This window comes from Diceros bicornis, chromosome 34 (assembly GCF_020826845.1).
Source record: "Diceros bicornis minor isolate mBicDic1 chromosome 34, mDicBic1.mat.cur, whole genome shotgun sequence".
Lineage (NCBI taxonomy): Eukaryota > Metazoa > Chordata > Mammalia > Perissodactyla > Rhinocerotidae > Diceros > Diceros bicornis.
In genome coordinates, this window is record NC_080773.1 from 34,320,716 (window position 1) to 34,340,269 (window position 19,554).

The following is a 19,554-nucleotide window of genomic DNA, read 5'->3' on the forward strand; positions in this document are numbered from 1 at the left end:
TGCCAGCTAATCTAATTAAACTTCGTTTCTCCATCTCTAACTCATTGTGATTAATTGGCTCAGATTGTGGCGAGCAGAGTGAGCCCATTGCTCAGTATCATTAGCAACTTTAAATAGAAGAATGGGAGGAGAGAGGCAGCACCAAGCCTCAGGGACAAATAAGACACAGCCACTGCCTTCAAAGATCTCACAGAGGGGAGAAACCAGGCAAACGAGTGGACAGATGCAACAGAGGGGGACAAGGGCTTTGAGAGAAGTTGCATAGGGGACAATGGGACAAGGAGCATCTGACCAACTCTGGGGTCAGGCTGAGAAACTGTCCCAAGGAGGACTAATATATGTGGACTCAGATTTGTAGGGAGAATAGGCACTTTTCATGAGACCCAGAGGTAGGAATATCTAGGCACAGGAAGTCCAGTGGGTTGCTCAGGGTGACTAGAATATAAAATTCAGAGATCAAGGGGAGAGCAACAAGGGTGAAGGGGAAACGGGAGCAATGATGACCCCTGAATTTCAGCCTTGGGAGCGTGTCCTTTCTTATGAAGGCAATTAGGAGCTGCTGAAGTTGTAATGTAGAGGAGAGACTAGACTGTGAGTGTCCAATGCTGGGGTTGCAAACTATATCCCGGGGCCAAACCCAGCCTGGCTGCCTGTCGATGTACTGCCTCTGAGCTAAGAATGGTTTTTATACTTTTAAACGGTTGGGAAAGAGAAAAGAAGCATATGAGCAGAGGCTGCAAAGGCTAACGTATGTATTATCTGGCCCTTTACAGGAAAGTTTGCCAATTTCCGATGCAATGAATGGAACACAATAAAATTTTTTTCTCCTTTACCTAACAGTCCAGGGAGGATGTTTCAAGTCAGCCAAGGGGTCTCCTCTATGTAATGGTTCAAAGACCAAGATTCACTCTATATAATGGTTCACCCATCACTCAGTGTCTTGTCTTTGGTTGCACTCAACCAATGGAAGGGGAAAGAAAACATGGAGTGGTGCACATCTGCTTCATATAAGCCTTGGCCCAGAAGTGCTTGCATCCCTTTTGTTTGTATTCATCATCTGTCCACAGTTGGCTGTAACGTGGGGACAATACGGACCCTTCGTATGCATCTGCTCCCCAGCTACAAATACTAAGTTGGGAAAGGGAGCATGGGTTTCAGTAGACACATAGCATCTCACCCACAGCTGATATGGCCAGGTTTGCATTTTAGAAAGATCACTCCAGTGCATGGAAGATGCATTGGAGGAGGAGTAAAGTAGGAAGCTGTTATGATATTCTTGGAGAGAGGCAATAGCTGAGGAGATGAAAGTGAGCATTGAGAGGAAGTGACAGACTGAAGACACAGGAGATGGAACAGTCTACAATTAATTTAACATTCAGTAAATATTTGTTGAGTGTCTACCATACGCCAGAACTCATCTAGGGAATCAGGGTATGGTGGATAACAAAACGGACCAAAAGAAAAAAATCCCTGCCCTCTTGGAGCTTGTATTCTGGAAGAGAGGAGAGTTGGACATTGAAAAAAATTAGCGGGGCCGGCCCCGTGGCTTAGTGGTTAAGTGGGCGCGCTCCGCTACTGGCAGCCTGGGTCCGGATCCCAGGCGCGCACCGACGCACTGCTTCTCCGGCCATGATGAGGCTGTGTCCCACATACAGCAACTAGCAGGATGTGCAACTATGACATACAACTACCTACTGGGGCTTTGGGGGAAAAAAAAAAAAAAAGGAGGAGGATTGGCAATAGATGTTAGCTCAGGGCTGGTCTTCCTCAGCAAAAAGAGGAGGATTAGCATGAGTGTTAGTTCAGGGCTGATCTTCCTCACAAAAAAATTAATTAATAAAAAAGAAAAAAATTAGCAAGTAAAATATATAGTATTCCACACAGTGATAAGTGTTATGGAGAACATGAAGGCAGAGATAGTAGACAGGAAGTTCCTAAGGAGCTTGAAATTTTTAATGTTAGTGAGGGGAGGTGTGAAGGAGAAGATGAAATCTGAATAAAGAACTGAAGGAGAAAGGAATGGAGCCCTGAAGATATTTGGAAGAAGAGATGCCAGGCAGAGGAATGACAAAGGGCAAATGCCCAGGATGGGAGCAAGTTTTCAAGGGTCGGGAAGCAGCGTAAGTGGGGCTAGGACCAGGTGAGTGAGGAGCGTGGAAGAGATGAGTTGAGACAGGTGATGGGAGGTGGGGTCCTGGAGTCCACTGTTAGGACTTTGGGTCTTTCTATGAGTGAAGTGCAAAGCCACTGGAGGCTTTGAGTAGTGGAGTGACGTGCTATGACTCATATTTTAACAGGATGGTTCTGGCTTCTGTTTTGACAATAGACCAAAGAGGGCAGAGACCACTTAGGATGCTGTAACGCCGGTGAGAGGTGATGGAGGCTCGGGCCAGGGTGGAAGCAGTGCAGGTGGTAAGAAGCAGTCACATTCTGGATGTATCTGAAGGTAGAATTAATAGGATTCCCCGATAGACTTGCTGTGCAATTTGAGGAAGCAGTCAAGGATGAGTCCCTGTTTTTTTCGTCTAAGCGAATGGAAGGATGCAGCTGCCATTGAAGGATATGGGAAGCCACACAGAGCAGATTTGGGGGAAAGACCAGGAGCTCAGTTTTGGACACATTACGTTTGAGATGCCTGTTGGTTACACAACTGGGGGTAGGGAGTTGGGAGCTGGATACGCAAACCTGGAGTTCAGAGGAGAGGTGCAGGATGGACGTATGGTTTGGAGCACTGTAGGATTTAGATGGTGAATAGAGAAGAGAAGAGGTCCCAGGTCAGAGCTCTGGGGATTCAGTAGATTGTAGGTCTCAGTGGTATTCAAAGATCAGGGAAAGAAACAGGAAGTGGAGGGGATTAGAGTCCAAGGCTGGGAGTGGAGCATGCAGAGGCATTGTAGTTACTGGAGATGACAAACCCACAGGTATGGATTCATAGGAGTGTGTGGCAGAGGGTCGAGAGAATGTCATTCAAGAACTGGAGATATGCAAGAATTATGGTTACAGTATCATTAGAGGCAGGAGCTAAGCCCTTCAAGGAATGAGGGTGAATGACGTGAAGGACACATTTGTAGAGGAGGCGGAGGATGAGGGAATTCTCCTGCTGAGTGACTTTGCCTTGTAGAAGACAATATGGAAGGGTTTCGGGAGTTGGGAGGCAACAGGGTATTACAATGGGGAGATCCAGATTCATGTTATGTCTAGGGTCTGGGGGCCGAGGGATGGCTCAGGAGCACCTAGTCTTCTTTTGGAACCTGACAAAAACATAAGTTAAGGGTATATTGAAATGAGACCTGGTGGCCCCAAGGCAGAGAAGGGCAGGTCTGTGAGTGTTGAGGGTGAGGGGAGTAAGGATAGGGGTCTTGCCCAGATGCTCTAATTTTACCCATACTGATGGGGGTTTGGAACCCTGCAGAGGGGTGGTACTATGTTGCATAGATGGGGCTCATATTGCATGCAATATATTTACACTTAAAAAAATTCATTGTTCCATCTCAAATCCAAATGTATGTGTATATCCGAAATATTGCATGGGGCATACTTATGCTAAAAATTGTTCATGGCTTATCTGAAATGCAAATTTAACCAGGAATCCTGAATTTTTACTTGCTGACAATCATAAGCCATGACCGTTTCTTTCCCAGTGTCATCAACACCCGACCGTCCAGGACGCAGGTCACTGTTGACACAGCTCCCTCCCTGAGCGACTTTGGCGTCAGAGCCCCATCTTCGGATTTCACTCCTTGTTCCTTCTGTCCAGCTCAGGAAGGAAAGAGTCAGGTAAGGAAAGGACTGATGAGACACAAGGGCAGGAGACTGCTCTGCCCAACCTCTCAACACACAGACCTCCCAGGCTGGACTGCTAGGACCATCCAGGGCCACCCACTGGACTGGTCTTTGCTTCCAAGGCTGCGTGCAGGGCCATGTCAGTCAGAGTGAAGGGAGAAAAGTAGGTTAGAGCCCTAAGAGCTGCCACCACCTTCTCCCCTGCAGAAGAAGTGACTGTCTGCAGGGGGAGACAAGGGGGTCTTCACAAGGGGGAGCAGACTTTCCTGTTCCAGGTGCAAATCGCCCTCCATGTGTCCTGGTGACTAATGGGGTCCTAATGAGTAGAGGCAGCAGCCAGGAGAGACGCCTCCTGTGCTCAGAGAAGTCAGGTGAGGGACAAGCAGGAGTAGGGGGAGGGTGGTGGACACATATCTGTCATGGTCCCTCCTCAATCAAATTCCCCAAACTAGTCTCTTAAAAATATTGAATTAAAAATGTTTTTAATTGTGGTAAAATACATGGCACATGAAATTTACCATCTTAACTATGTTTAAGTGTCCAGTTCATTGACATTAAGTACATACCTTTTGTTGTGCAGCCATCACCACCATCCATCTCCAGAACTCTTTTCATCTTGTAAAACTGAAATTCTCCCATTAAACACTCACTCTCCATCCCCCTCCCCCAGCCCCTGGCAACCACCACTCTACTTTCTGTCTCAAATCACACTATTTGTCCTTTTGTGTCTGGTTTATTTCATTTAGCATAATGTCCTCAAGGTTTATCCGTGGTGTAGCCTGTGACAGGATTTTCTCCCTTTAAGGCTGAATATATTCCATCACCTGGAGAGCTTTTAAAAAATCCTTGTCTAAGCCCCACCCTGGACTAAATAAATCAGACTTTCCAGGGGTGGGGCAAAGGCCTGGGTGGTATTTTTTTGTTTGTTTGGTCTCTGTGTTCCTGGTGAATCTATTATAGTTGAGAATCTCAGGTTTAAGGAGTGCCTCCTTTCCATGCTGGTCTCCATGGGGGGCTTACATTTGAGACCCTGATCTGAGGTACTACTTGGTAGGATTATACTAAAGGGAGTGTTAACTGTGGGTTAATCTCCTCTCCTCTCCTTGAGGACATTGAACTAGAACAGATTAGTTTCTGGCTGAATGCTCTTTGCCAGGCTTATCAGCTACGCCAATATCCCTATCCCAGGGTTTATCAACCTTGGCACCATTGACACTTCAGATGGGATCATTCTTTGTGATGGGGGGCTGTCCTGTGCCTTGTAGGACATTGAGCAGCATCCCTGGCCTCCACCCACTATGTGGCGGTAGCCCCCTCTCCCCAGCTGTGACAACCATAACTGTCTCTGGACATTGCTGAATGTCCACTTGGGGCAAAATTATCCTGGACTGAGAATTCCTATCCTAAAATATATTAATTCACAGGCCAAATAAGGAGACAATTAATTCAAAAAATCAACCAAGAATATAAAAACTGGATTAGAGATACCTTCAGAAACAGGGGTATTAGAACTGCAGTCCCAGGGGCCGGCCCTGTGGCTTAGCGGTTAAGTGCGCGCTCTCCGCTGCTGGCGGCCCGGGTTTGGATCCCGGGTGTGCACCGTCGCGCCCCTTGTCCGGCCATGCTGAGGCCACGTCCCACATACAGCAACTAGAAGGATGTGCAACTGTGACATGCAACTATCTACTGGGGCTTTGGAGGAAAAAAAAACAAAGGAGGAGGACTGGCAATAGATGTTCGCTCACAGCCAGTCTTCCTCAGCAAAAAGAGGAGGATTAGCATGGATGTTAGCTCAGGGCTGATCTTCCTCACAAAATAAATAAATTAAAAAAAAAAAGAACTGCAGTCCGAGAAATATAAATAAACATAAGAAAAGAAATTAGCAAGATGAAATAAGAGTAAAAAATCAAAAACATAAACGCAGTTGAATATTAGTTAAGAAAAATATATAATAGCTGAAATAAAGAACATGCTAGGTGAGACAAGGTCATTTATAGGCATATAAAAAAAGATGGAAGATCTTAATAAAGAACACAGAACGTTGGATGTGTCTATCTATCTATTTATGTATGTATGTATGTATCATCTATATATGTCTATCTGTCTATGTATGTATCTATCCATCTATCTATCATTTATCTGTCAATCATCTATCTACTCTCTATCATCTATCTGTCTGTTTATGTATGTATGTATCTATCATCTATCCATCTACCCACTTATCTATCTTGTTTATATCTATTTATCTCTCATGTATGTGTGTATGTATCTATCAATCATCTATCTACCTACCTATCAATCTATATATCTATCATCTATCTATGTATCCATCATCTATCTATCTATTATCTATATTTATACAGTTATATATTGAGCATCTACTGCAGGAACATTGTACTAGGTCCCAACCATTATCCTAAGTGCTGATGCAGTAAATACAACAAAGCACCAAATCTTATGGTGCTTGCAGTGTATACTAGGTCAAGACCAACAATAATGAAATAAGCAAATAAATGTATAATATGTATGATGGTGGTAAATAATACAAATAAATATAAATCAGGCTCATGAAGGTTCTCAATCAGGACAAGTGTGCCCCCCAGAGGACACTGGGCAACGTCTGAAGACACATTTGGTTGTCACACTGAGGGGTGCTACTGGTATCCAATGGGCGGAGGCCAGGGATGCTGCTCGGCATAGTACAGTGCACAGGAGAGCCCCCCCATGACAAAGAATGATCTGGTCCAAAATGCTGAGGCTGAGAAATTGCTATTGAGGAACTTGAGTGATGGGAATGAGATGTTGGTTGATACAGCACAGTCAGGGCAGGCTTCTCTGAAGACTTGAGAATTGTGTTGAGATTTGAATTGTGTGTGAGCGTCATCAACTAGGCGCCTGGAGAAACTCAAAGGTGGGTTTGGAAGCAATTAACTGTTTTTTACAAGTTGTTTCTTTTCCTTTTGTATGTTAAGGAGATGTAACCACCAACCATCCTGAAACTGACCAAACCTTACCGCAAGAGCTATGCTCATGACCTTTGCCTTATTTTTAATGCAAAGATCTCTCCAGAAGGAGCTTAGCTGAGCCTGTGCAAGCCTTTCCCTTTTGAATATTCCTTCCCCAACTGAAATAAAAGTTCCAGCTTCCCTTTGTTTGGGGACGCCATGACTTTGGAAATGATTCCTCATGGCCTCCTATTTGCTGCAAATACACTTTATTTTGTGAGACAACTTCCACTGGTGTAGAATCTTATTTATTTAACTCACCAGGTGGCGAGCCCACTTGGTTCCATAACATGAGGATCAGCCACGCCTGTATCAGGGGCAGAGCATTCCAGACAGCGGAGCAAAACCTTATGAACAAAATCTCAAAACAGAAGTGCGCTTGGCTTGCTCAGGTAACTGCAAGGTCACTGGAGAGTGGAATGAGAACGGGAGAGAAAGTCTGGAGGTGAGATGGGGTGCAGAGGGACAGATCCTGAAGGGCTTTGAGGCCGTGAGGAAGGATTTGAATTTTCATCCAAGTGTTCTGCAAAGCCAGTGGGAGATTTTTGAGCAGGGAAGCAAAATGTGTGGTTGGTGTCTTAAAACACATTCTGGGGACTGTGTGGAGCAAAGCTGTCAGAGGGCAAGATGGCAGCAGGGGGATCTTTTCTGAAGCTGTTGCAATGCTCTGTGAGAGATTAGAAGGTGGTGACAGTAGAGGTGGTGATAAGCGGTCAGATTCTGAATCTGTTTTGATGGTGGAGTCAACAGGATTGGAGGATCCATTGGACTTGGGGTGAAAGAAAAAGAGGCAAGTCAAGGATGACATCAAGTTTATGTGTTCAGAAAACAAATACTTGGTGGTTTGTTGAGAGGGTGATACTGGCCCTGATATCAGTTCCCCTGCATTAAACCCAGCATATATGGGGTTAAAACTGAAAGCACTCATCCTCTTTCCCTGCTTCTCTAAGTGACATTCATATGTAAATATCACTTTTTTAAACCTTTGTATCCTAGCACTACACAAGGCAAATAGAAGTTACAAATTGTTAAAAGCCCAGGTAGCCTCTAGGCTCACTCCGAAGTTTTGGCTAATTATGGGTTCTTGAGGTTTGCTCCAGGGAAACTGCTATCCAGAGAATATCAAGAAGCTGAAGCTTCCCAGGCTCCAACTCCTCCACTTCCTGGCACCAGAACCCACCACCCACCACCGAGGCAGACAACCAAGGACACCCACCTGTGGATTCCCTTAACTTGCCATCCCCTTCCCTGCAAGGAGCCTCACAAGGCCAAACACAGGCTGAAGATGCAAACCAACCAGAAAAGTCCAGACAGTCAAGGGAAAAGAAATTCAGTCTTCAAGGCCAAACACAGGCTGGTGGGAAGGCACCAACCAGCAAGGCCACGTGCTCCCCCTCCCCTACCTAGAACCCAAGATAAAATCCCCTACCTTTTTCCCTTCAAGGAGGTGGATCTGAGTCTTAACTCCCATCTCCTCGTCTGGCTGCCTTTTGATAATGATAAACCCTTTCCTTGCTGTAAGCCTGGTGTTGTAGTTTTTATTTGGCCTCTTTTGTGTAACAGGTAAACAACCTGTGTATGTGGCTGGTAACAAGGGGACAAGTTTGGGAAGACAAGTTTGGGAAGACAAGTTTATTGGTGGAAGGCAAAGAGTATGTCAAGGCTGTGCTAAGTTTGCCATGTCTACTAGACACTCAAGTGGAGCTTTGAAAAAGCGTTTGAACATCTGGACGTGGAGTTCAGGAGAATTGTCAGGCCAGAGCGATCGAGGTGGTCATCATTAGGGTATAGAAGCTACAAGCCACAGGAATAGAAATAAAATATAACAAGTGTTGGCGAGATTGTGGGGAAATTGGAACCCTCATACACTGTTGATGGGAAGGTAAAATGGTGCAGACACAATGGAAAACAGTACCGAGGCTCCTCAAAAAATGAAAAATAGAACTGTTATATGATCCAGCAATTCCACTTCTGGGTATATATCCAAGAGAATTGAAATCCAGATCTCAAAGAGATATCTGCACTCCCATGTTCACTGCAGCATTATTCACAATAGCCAAGAGGTGGAAACAACTCAAATGTCCATTGATAGATGAAGGGATTAAAAAAACTGGTTTAGTGGCCAGCCTGGTGGCGTAGTGGTTAAGTGCATATGCTCCACTGCAGCAGCCCGAGAGTTCACAGGTTTGGATCCCGGGCACACACTGGCACACTGCTTGTCAAGCCATGCTGTGGCAGCGTCCCATATAAAAGTAGAGAAAGATGGGCACAGATGTTAGCTCAGGGCCAATCTTCCTCAATAAAACAAAAAAAGAGGAGGATTGGCATCAGATGTTAGCTCAGGGCTGATCTTCCTCACCGAAAAACAAAAAAAAAAAGAGGAGGCTTGGCATGGATGTTAGCTTAGGGCTGATCTTCCTCACACACACACACAAAAAAAAGTGGTGTATACATACAATGGATTATTATTCAGCCTTAAAATAGAAGAATGTTCTGCCATTTGTGACTTCATGGATGAACATGGAGGGCACTATGCTAAGTGAAATAAGCCAGACAGAGAAAGACAAATACTGTATGGTATCACTTATATGTGGAATCTACAAAAAAAAGAAAAGTCAAACTCATAGAAACAGAGAGTAGAATGGTGGTTACCAGGGGCTGGGGGGGGGTGGGGGAAATGTGGAGATGTTGGTCAAAGGGTACGAACTTTCAGATATAAGATTAAGAAGTTCTGGAGATCTAATGTACAGCGTGGTGACTATAGTTGAAATACTGTATTGCATACTTAAAATTTGCTAAGAAAGTGGATCTTAAGTATTCTCACCAAAAATAAATAAATAAATAAAGAAGGTAATTATGAGAGATGATGGATGTGTTCATTAATTTGACTGTGGTCATCCTTTCGCAATGTATATCAAATCATCACATTGTATACTTTAAATATATACTATTTTACTTGTCGATTATACCTCAATAAAAATAAAATATAAAAAAAGAACCATTTTTAGGAAAAACAATGACGGGCATTGATTGCTTTTGTTTTGGCCATTCTGCTAAAACGTACTTCTCAGGAGAAATTGGATGCCCTACTTGTTTCTTTTTAAACTTTAATTTTGAAATAATTCTACACGAACATAGAAGTTGTAAAATTAGCGCACAGAGCTCCCATGTACCTTTCCCTCAGCTTCTTCTCACGATTACACTTTATATGACCCTAGTAAAATGATGGAAACCAGGAAGGTGTGTTACCGAACAAAGCGGGCTCACCTCCTGGTGAGTTAAATAAGACTCTACACCAGTGGAAGTTGTCTCACAAAGTAAAGTGTATTTGCAGCAAATAGGAGGCCATGAGGAATCATTTCCGAAGTCCCCAACAAACAAAGGGAAGCAGGAACTTTTATTTCGTTGGGGAATGAATATTCAAAAGGGAGAGGTGTGTATTCACTTGCACAGGCTCAGTTGGAGAACACCCCTTCACAGAATGAGGCCTAAGCTCCTCCTGGAGAGAACTTTGCATTACAAATAAGGCAAAGGTCGTGGGCGTAACTCTTGTGGGGAGGCTTGGTCAGTTTCAGGATGGTTGGTGGTTACATCTCCTTAACATACAAAGGAAAAGAAACAACTTGTAAAAAACAGTTAATTGCTTCCAAACCCACCTTTGAGTTTCTCCCCGCCCCTAAGTCGATGCCAGATGTCATGGCACAGAACTATTAACTAAAGAGCAGACCTTACTTGGATGACCAGAGTAGAGACAAGGGATCCTGGGTGAGAAAGATAAGCAAACAGATCAACATTTCCAGGGATAGATCTGCTATCCAGGCATTTTAATGAGGGTATTTTTTCTGGGTAGGGATCTGGTCATATAATTAAAATAATGCTCAGGTCAAATAATTGATACTTCCAAATCTAATCCTTAATCCGAGAGCGTGTGAATGATTTATGTTGAAATAAAACGGGAGCTGGGAGTTTCTCAGACCTTTCTAAATCAGACATTTTTAGCTCCACTGAGAATTTATAGCAGATCTAAGATCAAAATAATGAAGGCAATTGTGCTGTGAACCTAAAACTGCTCTGAAAAAATAAAGTCTAAAAAAATTTGAAGGCCAGAACAAGAATGAGATGAATTTCCGGAGTGGAGGATTTGGGCAAGTCCCATACGTCGATGGTGGTTTCAGGCAGATTCGGTTAATTCTGGGCTTCACCATTATTCACTCTAACTCGTTGTCAGAACCTCAATTGTTAAGAGGGAAAAATGTCAGAAAATAATCACCACAATTTTGGGCAAAACAACCATGTATCAGGTACTTTCCTACCATAGTCTTCCTTTACTTTTCAAAACCACACATGAGGCAGTGAATAAACCCCCCATTCTACTCAAGGAGTTTGAAGTTCACAGGGTTAAGATTCCCCACGGATTCAAACCAGAATCAGTCTAAAGCCAACAGCCCTCCAATTCATCAGAAAAGTTAAACAAAAAAGTTTACTCTGAACCTGCAACAAATAGGTCACCATTGGAATGGATCTGTTATGATTCGATTGACAGTGGGAACTTCCAAAATGGTAATCTAATCACGCCCAACCCCTCATTAAAATTCAACATAAACACAATGATTCACGCAATAACCTGCAGACCCATCATTCTAGCTTTTAAGAATTTGTAAGATCTAATTTAGGGTATCAAGAACCAAGTTCCACGTAAGAGCCTCGGTCTACCGATAAACTATCCTCCCCATCCCGAGGAGGAACGGAACGCAGAGTGGTGTCCATATGCTTGTCTCTAGTTTCCATTGTTTTTATAAAAGAGTAAGTTGACTAATATCAAATCCGTGGTTTACTCTAGTTTGAGCAAAGCTTTAACATATTAATTCCAAGATATTGAAAAATAGTAAAAAAAAAAAGTTTAAAAAAATCACTAATATTACTTATGCAGCAATAATTACTTTTCATTTTTCAATATCTTGGAATTAATGAATTAAAGCTTTGCTGGAGCTAGATCAAATCACTGATTTGATATCAGCCCGAGTTCCTTCCTTGTTAAGATATTGTTGCTTTTGAAATTTAGGAGAAATACGGCTTGCAAAATTGATATGACGTCGTTCTTTTTCTCTACTTGCCTACGACCTCTGCTTGTCTAAACGCCCACTCAGAAACGTAGTCTCCTGACACTTTGCCTTGTCAGCTTATTTTAAATAAAATCTTTGCAGACTCATTTACGTAAAAAAAAAAAAAAAAAAAAAGAATAGATGACCCAAACTGGTTAAAACTTGGTGGATCTATAATCCCTGACGCGTCTGCACATTTCAGGCACAAGATAAATTAATTCACTAGACCGGGAAAACCAACATTGTTTCCAATGTGGATTTATTTCCACTTGTAAATTACTTTTTCTCTTGGTGGAGTTTCCGACGGAAGTGTAATCCACGCGGATTGTCTAAAATGGTTTATTCGGCGGCCTTAAACCAATCATCGGGCTGACGGGGCAACAGGAGGAGAGGCGTGGCGTTCCTCTGGCTCTATATAAGCAGAGACATTTGCTCTCAGGGCCCAGAGGGTCGCAGCCCGTTCAGCCGCCAGGAGGCTGGAGGCAGGGAAGCCGCAAGGAGGTAAGTTGTGTTGGGCATGTCTTTGGAGGGCGCTTGGAAATTAGGACGAGTGGAGGCTGGTTTCGGAAAGATTTGGGTTTATGTTCGCCCTGCGTTAGCTCCAAGATCCCGTGCAAGCCACGGATCCCCCTCCTGCCCCGTTATTAACATTGATTCCTTGTTAAACTCATCTGTGAAATGGGAATCATGTCAGTACACCCATGGTGTGGTGTGGTATAGAGTTTAAACCCAGGGTTTCTCAGCCGAGGCACTATTGACATTTCTGGCCAGATAACTTTTTGTGTTTTTTTTTTTTTTTTTTGGCGGGGGTGGGGGGTGTTGCTGTCCTGTGCATTGTAGACTATTTGGTAGCATCTCGCTCCCCTGCCCCCTCCCTCCTCTATGCCCCTGATGTGACAACCAAAAATGTCTCCAGACACCGCCAGATGTCCCCGGGGTGGGGGTGGGGGGCAAGAGTCACGCCTGGTTCAGAGCCATTGCTTTAAGTATTAATCACTGCAACCAACAACAATGTGCCAGGCACATCAGCACCGTCTTACTTTATCTTCAATCTAAGAGGTAGGTTTTAAGGTGTCTGAATTGCTAAATGATTTGCTCAAGACACCACAGCTAATTAAAGCTGGAGCATGGAATTAAAACAACACTGAGCTGAAGCAAGCTTCCCCAAATGATCTGAAATATGAAAAATTTGACCCTTGTGGATTTTAGACAGATGAGTTACCTCTGAATTCTTCTGCACGGGACCTGGTTTTCCGAGGAGATTTCTATCCATGTCATACATTGCTTAAAAAGCGTCACTGCATTTTTACTATCCATGGGGTCAATCAAATCTTTAATTAAGGACCTGCTATCAGCCTACTAGTCCAGAGGATCAGAGCCCGTTTTTCTGCCTGGGCGCCCTGTGGCTCTCACTGGCGTGCTAAGTCCCCGGGGATTGAAGACTAAAATGTGTCCCTGCTTTTATTTTTCTTTTGAGATTACGTGGCTTGCTTTAAGTTGAAAGGAACCCAAAGTGATTAAAAATTACCAGTGGAATCCCTGCCTCATCCCAGATTTCCAGTAACATGAAACCGCTTTTTAGTCTGAGGATTTCAGGCTGTCTTTTCTCACATCTCCGTGCTTTCCCCCCTTCTGGACACAGGAAGCCCTGGGAACCCCCACCTCTCCTAGGGTCTCCATCCTCTTGGCTCTCCAGCAACCTTGCCCGAGACCCTCCCTCCCAGTTCTTTCTCTTCTCTCCACACCTTCAGGTTGACTCCCAGCCTGTGGCTAGAAAGAAAGCTGGGCTGTATTCTTTTCAAAGCTGTTGTACTTGGAATAAAATTGATATCTGGAGACTATAATAAAGTGGCTCTTGCCTTTGGAAACTAGGTATGGGATCTCCTAAAAACATTTCTCTTAAAAGCTTCCTGCAAATTTCCAAGAGCACGGAATTTTTAAATCCATTTTCAGGGATGAGATTAATTATATGTAACCGACAGCAACGGATAGTAGATGAAAGGATTGCCCAGGGCTGGGGGGTGGAGGTGGCTGGAGAATGGGGAGTGACTGCTTAATGGGTATGGGGTTTCCTTTTTTTTTTTTTTAATTTTTTTTTTACAAACTTTATTTTGTTTATTTATTTTTTTGTGAGGAAGATCAGCCCTGAGCTAACATCCGTGTCCATCTTCCTCCACTTTATGTGGCACGCTGCCACAGCATGGCCTGATAAGCGGTGCATTGGTGCGCGCCCAGGATCCGAACCCGGGCCGCCAGCAGCGGAGCGCACCCACTTAACCGATACACCATGGGGCTGGCACCTGGGGTTTCCTTTGGGGGTGATGAAAAAGTTCTGGAACCAGACAGTGGTGACAGTTATACAACATTGCAAATGTAGTTAGTGCCATGAAATGATACACTTTAAAAGAGTTAGATGGTGAATTTTACGTTACATGTATTTTACCACAATAACAAACTATCTGTTCAGGAGCTGAATTCTATTAGAATTCTTTTGTGCCCTCCCTTCCCTGGAACAAATCAATATCCTGGGATCAACAAGGAAGTGTGTTGGGGGACAGTCTTAGGCTAACTATTCCCAATGTTACTACACCACATGGAATTCTCAGGCTGTAAATATTTTTCTGCAGATTCATGACTAACACAGCTTCTCCTTGTATTTTGTCTTGATGGGAAGATAGAAAAACTGACATTATCGTTAAAATAGATTTTAGGGACTTTACACATAGTTAGCATATTTAATTTACAGTAAAGAACAATGTCCTATTTTACAGATGAGAAAATTGATACCACTTCTGTACATTTGGAGCTCAGAATCTAGGGGGGCATTCAGACATTTAAACCACCTTTTACTATAAAGGTGGATGTTGGAAGAATAATAGTATGGATTAATTTCCATGGTATTAAATATGGAACCAGTGAAGGATGGTGTCTAAAACTGGGATGAGGGATTTAGGGGGAGGGAAGGGTGGAGTAAGAAATTAAACTAATCTGGTTCATTCTTTTTTTTCTCCCTCCAGACTTCTAAACAAACAGTGACTCTCTTACTGAGGAAAACCAGAATAAATCTCTTTAGCTAGATCTCAATTAGGTACCGGCTTCTAAAAGAGTTTGCTCAGAGTCATACTGGAAAATTCTCCAGTAAATATGGCTATGGACCAGACATTTTCAAGGGGTCGTGGAAAATCCCAAGATAGCCCTTGGGGATTGGAGCTGCCTCCATCTCTACCGTCCCAAGGAACCCTTACTGAAAAGCGGGACTGTAGCTCTGAGGCTTGGCACGTCAGCTTTAGAGCGTTTACAAGCTCGGAGGAATCAGACCCCGTCAAGGATCTGAGGAGACTCTATGGACTCTGCCGTCTGTGGCTGAGGCCAGATCTTCACACCAAGGAGCAGATTCTGGATAAGCTGGTGATGGAGCAGTTTATGATCTCGATGCCGCAGGAGCTCCAGGTCTTAGTTAAGGAGAGTGGTGTGGAGAGTTGCAAAGACCTGGAGAACATGCTAAGAAATAGCGTGAAACCCAAGAAATGGGTGAGTAGGACCTTCATGATTGGTGTGGGAAACAGAGAGCTCGTACGGGGCCTACAAGGTGGAGTTGGACTAGAAGGTGGTTCTCAAGTGGGAGAGAGTTTGCCCCTCACTTGGCAATGTCTAGAGACATTTTTGACTGTCACAACTGGGAGGAGGGGGGCAGGAGAGGGGATGCTACCAGCATCCGGAGGGTAGAGGCCAGAGTTGCTGCTCAACATCAGGGTTTCTCGAATTGACAGTGTGATATTTGGGGATAGATCATTCTTTGTTGTGGGGTCATCCCGGGCATCGTAGTATGAGGTTTAGCAGCGTCCCTGGTCTCCACCCACTAGATGCCAATGGCAGCTTCCCTCAGTTGTGAAAATCAAACCCCCAAAATCTCCAGTCATTGCCAAATATCCCATAGGGTCACAATGGCTCCCAGGTAAGAACCACTGGATTAGGTGAGATTTCAATGGAAACACTTTTCATCATGGCAGTTTGAGTGTGCCCACATGCTTTGGAGAAAGAGTTAAGGAAGGGGAAGGGGAAAAAGGAAGCCTCAAAAGGATCTAGGAGGAGATGGGACCTGGTGTAGCACATGTGCACAGTTTGCCCCAGTCATGGGGAAATAGGTTCATTTATACGTAATTTTGTAAGTGGACAGGATGGAAACGAGATAGTCCAATGTGGCAGCCTTCCTTTCCCCCTGCACTCTGTGGTAGGTGACAAGATCCTCTAGGGGTGAAGGGTGGGAAGTATAAGCTTTGAAAACATTGTGGAAAAAAAGCTATGGGGAACTGTAAAATGTTAATCTGGGATGATAAAGGAATTCTTAAGGCCCATTTGAGTGAGATGGAAAAGCCAGACATTTGAAGGATCCCTTTGGCGAGGTGTTGGATTTTTCATCGTGACACGTCTCATGTTCCTAGATCAGGAGTGGACAAAGTATGTATTAGGATGACGCAGTTTGAGGGATGATTATTACCTGAGGAGGCAGGAAGAAATGGCCGGGGGATGGTATTCAGATGGATTAGATATTGTGGCCAGACTCAAATCAGAGAGATATAATAATGACAATTCAGAGGTGATACAACCTAATCTTGATCTAGGCCAGTAGTTGTCCAATGCAAGGGGGTAGGGTGAGTCCACCTTCACCCTCCAGGGTGCAAGTTGGCAATGTTTGGAGACATTTTTTGGTTGTCACAACTTGGGAGGTTGCTATTTTAAGCAGGTAATTCCAGCCAAGTGTAAGTGTACGGTGGGATGCGTGCAGGGAGTATGACAGCTACATTTCAGTTCTTAGATCGAGTCTGATCTTGTTTTATTTTTTTCCCCACAGACGGTAGTCAGCTTACAAGGACAGAAATTTCTTGTGCAAAATTCAGATGCTCAGATGGCTGAAGCTGAGGTCAGTGACACGGACGATGTGAGAGGCTTGTCCAGGAAGCCCCAAACCTCTGTGAGTGAGATATATCCAGAGAACAGCCAGAAGGTCAGCCAAGAGCTGGGGAACCCGCCAGGAATCAATGAAATCTCAAGGGCGCAGGTGAGTGTGTGATGCCCTCCGTGGGGAAGTGGGAGAAGGTACAAGAGGAAGCAGTAGGCTTAGCTGCTAGAATAATTGGATATTTGGCACAGAACAGACCTGGACCCATTTACCCTAGGAATGCCCATGGATGCATTAAGTCCCTAGACATTGCTGAGCCTGTGTGGAGAATGAAGACTCAACCTGTCCCTCCCCCATTAAAGCTTTTAGTGTTAAGGGTAGGGAGAAAGAAATAGTCTTAATGAATTGGTGCTAGGTCAGTTTGCCACAGGTTAATGAACTGAAAGCTAATTTCTCCATACCCAATTTCCTGAAAGGCATTCCATGAAATGATAATTGGCTAAGGTTTTCAGAATATTGTCAATTCCTTAAAGGGGTGGTTCCCAATGAGAACTCAAATGGTTCTCATTTCGCCTCCCAGAAGACATTTGCAAATGTCTGGAGACATTTTTGGTTGTCAAAATGGGGTGGGAGTGGGGGATGCCGTTGACATCTAGTGAGCAGAGACCAGGGATGCTGCTGGGCATCCTGCGATGCACAGGACAGCCCCCACAACAAAGAATCCTCCAGCCAAAATATCAGTAGTGCTGAGTTAGGAGACCTGGACTATTTTGCTTCCAGAGTCAGGGTCAGGGAGACGTTGGGATGACTTGGAGAGGTAGGCTTAGAGAATTAAGAGTAAGAACTGTCATGTATACACTTGATTTGAAGGTGTGGTGATTAATGACAGACTTGGAAATTAAGTAATGATTATTAAGTGGCGATGGGGTGGCCCAAAAGAAGTCTGGGCATATCCATAAAAGTATGTTATTAGGAAAGTTAGTGTCTCAGACCAGGGAGATGGGTAGAAAAGGTGGTGTCTCTGACCAGGGAGATAGGGAAAGAACGGACAGAGCTTTCCCCAATTTAGACCCCTTAGTAACTACACTTGGTTGCCCATTGTCAGGGACAGAAAGTTCTCCTGCCAGAGACCGCTCTTGAAGTAGGTGAACTGGAGGGTCTGAGACCCAAGCAGAACTTGGAGAACGACCTGACGGAAGACAAGGAAGAGACAAAAGTACATAAATCTAAAGAGCCTCAGCTTCTGGAGGGTCCTGGTGAGTATGGAAACTGGGAATTCAGAGGAGTTGGTGACTCTTCCTATGCTGGGTACAAGGCTGGGTATTCAGCATTAGTATCTCTCGGGAGAGGGCGGGGGGGGGCGTGGCTCTCAAGTGGCAAGCCTTCTCCTTCACTGACTTTCCAGAGTGTCCTACAATCCAATCTCTCAGGTGTGTGGATGGATGGGACATTCTCAGCCAACATAATTGTTTGGTTCAAATGAGTTTGGTATCATTGAAAATGCTCTTTATTCAATGTTGTGTGTTGAATCTCCTCTTTCAGCAGATTGTGTGAGGGCAAAGGGTGGGAAGAATCCCCGAGAAGAAACTTCTGTTAACAATGTGGATGCTGACATACCTTCCACCCACATTTCGGAGAGAGAAGTGTCAACTCCGAGTAGGAACAGAAGAGATTCTTGGAAGAGTCCAAGAAGCTCCAAAAGAAGAAAACAGGACAACGCCTCCATTTGCCAAGAAGTGCCTCAAGAAGGAGCCTCGTATTTGGACAAAAGAGAATTCTCAGGACAACTTGGGTCAAATTCAGTTCATTCACCAAGCGCTATGGGATCAACCGGTCTTCCTGTTGGCAAAGAAGCCACGGGATGGATACCCTACGATTGTAGGGTATGCAAGAAGAGATTTCATTATAAATCTCAGTTCGACATTCACCAGAGGACACACACAGGCGAGAGACCCTTCAGATGCAATATCTGTCCCAAGGGTTTCATGCAGTCTTCAGACCTCCGAGTTCACCAGCGAATCCACACAGGCGAGAAGCCATACTGCTGTAGGCTCTGTCTCAAGAAGTTCACCCACGACTCCACCCTGCGTAGCCACGAGAAGGTCCACACCAAGGAAAAGCCTTACCAATGTGAAGATTGTGAGAAAGCTTTCAGCCACAGGGGGAACCTCAACGTTCACCGACGCACCCACTCTGGACTCAAACCCTATGTGTGTCACCAGTGTCACCATGCCTTCCGTCAGCTGGGGACTTTTAAACGCCACCAAAAAACACATTCAAAAATGACTCCCCGTGATTCCCTTCTGCCCCAAGAAGGAAATTAATGGTGATCTGTCACCTGTGTTATAAAAATGATGGTGTGACGTGTTAAGCACTTACAAGGTTTCTGGAACACAATGGGGGTTCCGTAAATATTAATTGTGAAGGTCTTTGAGTAATTAATCTTCCCGATTGGTTTTGGTTTTGTTTCATTATGTCCTATTGTTTTCTTCCTTGTAGGTTTTTTGGTTAATGTTGCTTTTCTTCAATGCATGCAAGTCTTGTTAGTTCTTAATAGTACTTCGTAATTAATTAAACTGAATAATTAAACTGAGGCTGCTGATTGTCCTCCCGTTATCCATTATTTCTTTATAAAATAGGGTGATCCAAGTAGGGTGGCCACATTAAATACGGGATACCCAGTGAAATTTGAATTTCAGACAAATTTTTTAAGTATAAATATGTTCTGAATTTGTTGCTTATCTGAAATTCAAATTTCACTGTG

The 19,554-nt window shown here is 44.1% G+C and overlaps 1 protein-coding gene across 1 annotated transcript; it reads left to right on the forward strand.

The window, feature by feature from the left end:
- Positions 1 to 14,982: 14,982 nt before the first annotated feature.
- Positions 14,983 to 19,114, forward strand: LOC131397733 (zinc finger and SCAN domain-containing protein 5B-like). Its single transcript, XM_058530791.1, has 4 exons — positions 14,983 to 15,421; positions 16,743 to 16,949; positions 17,896 to 18,094; positions 18,330 to 19,114. The coding sequence occupies exons 1-4, from the start codon at positions 15,035 to 15,037 to the stop codon at positions 19,112 to 19,114; spliced, it is 1,578 nt and encodes a 525-aa protein (XP_058386774.1). The 5' UTR covers positions 14,983 to 15,034.
- The last annotated feature ends 440 nt before the right edge of the window (positions 19,115 to 19,554 follow it).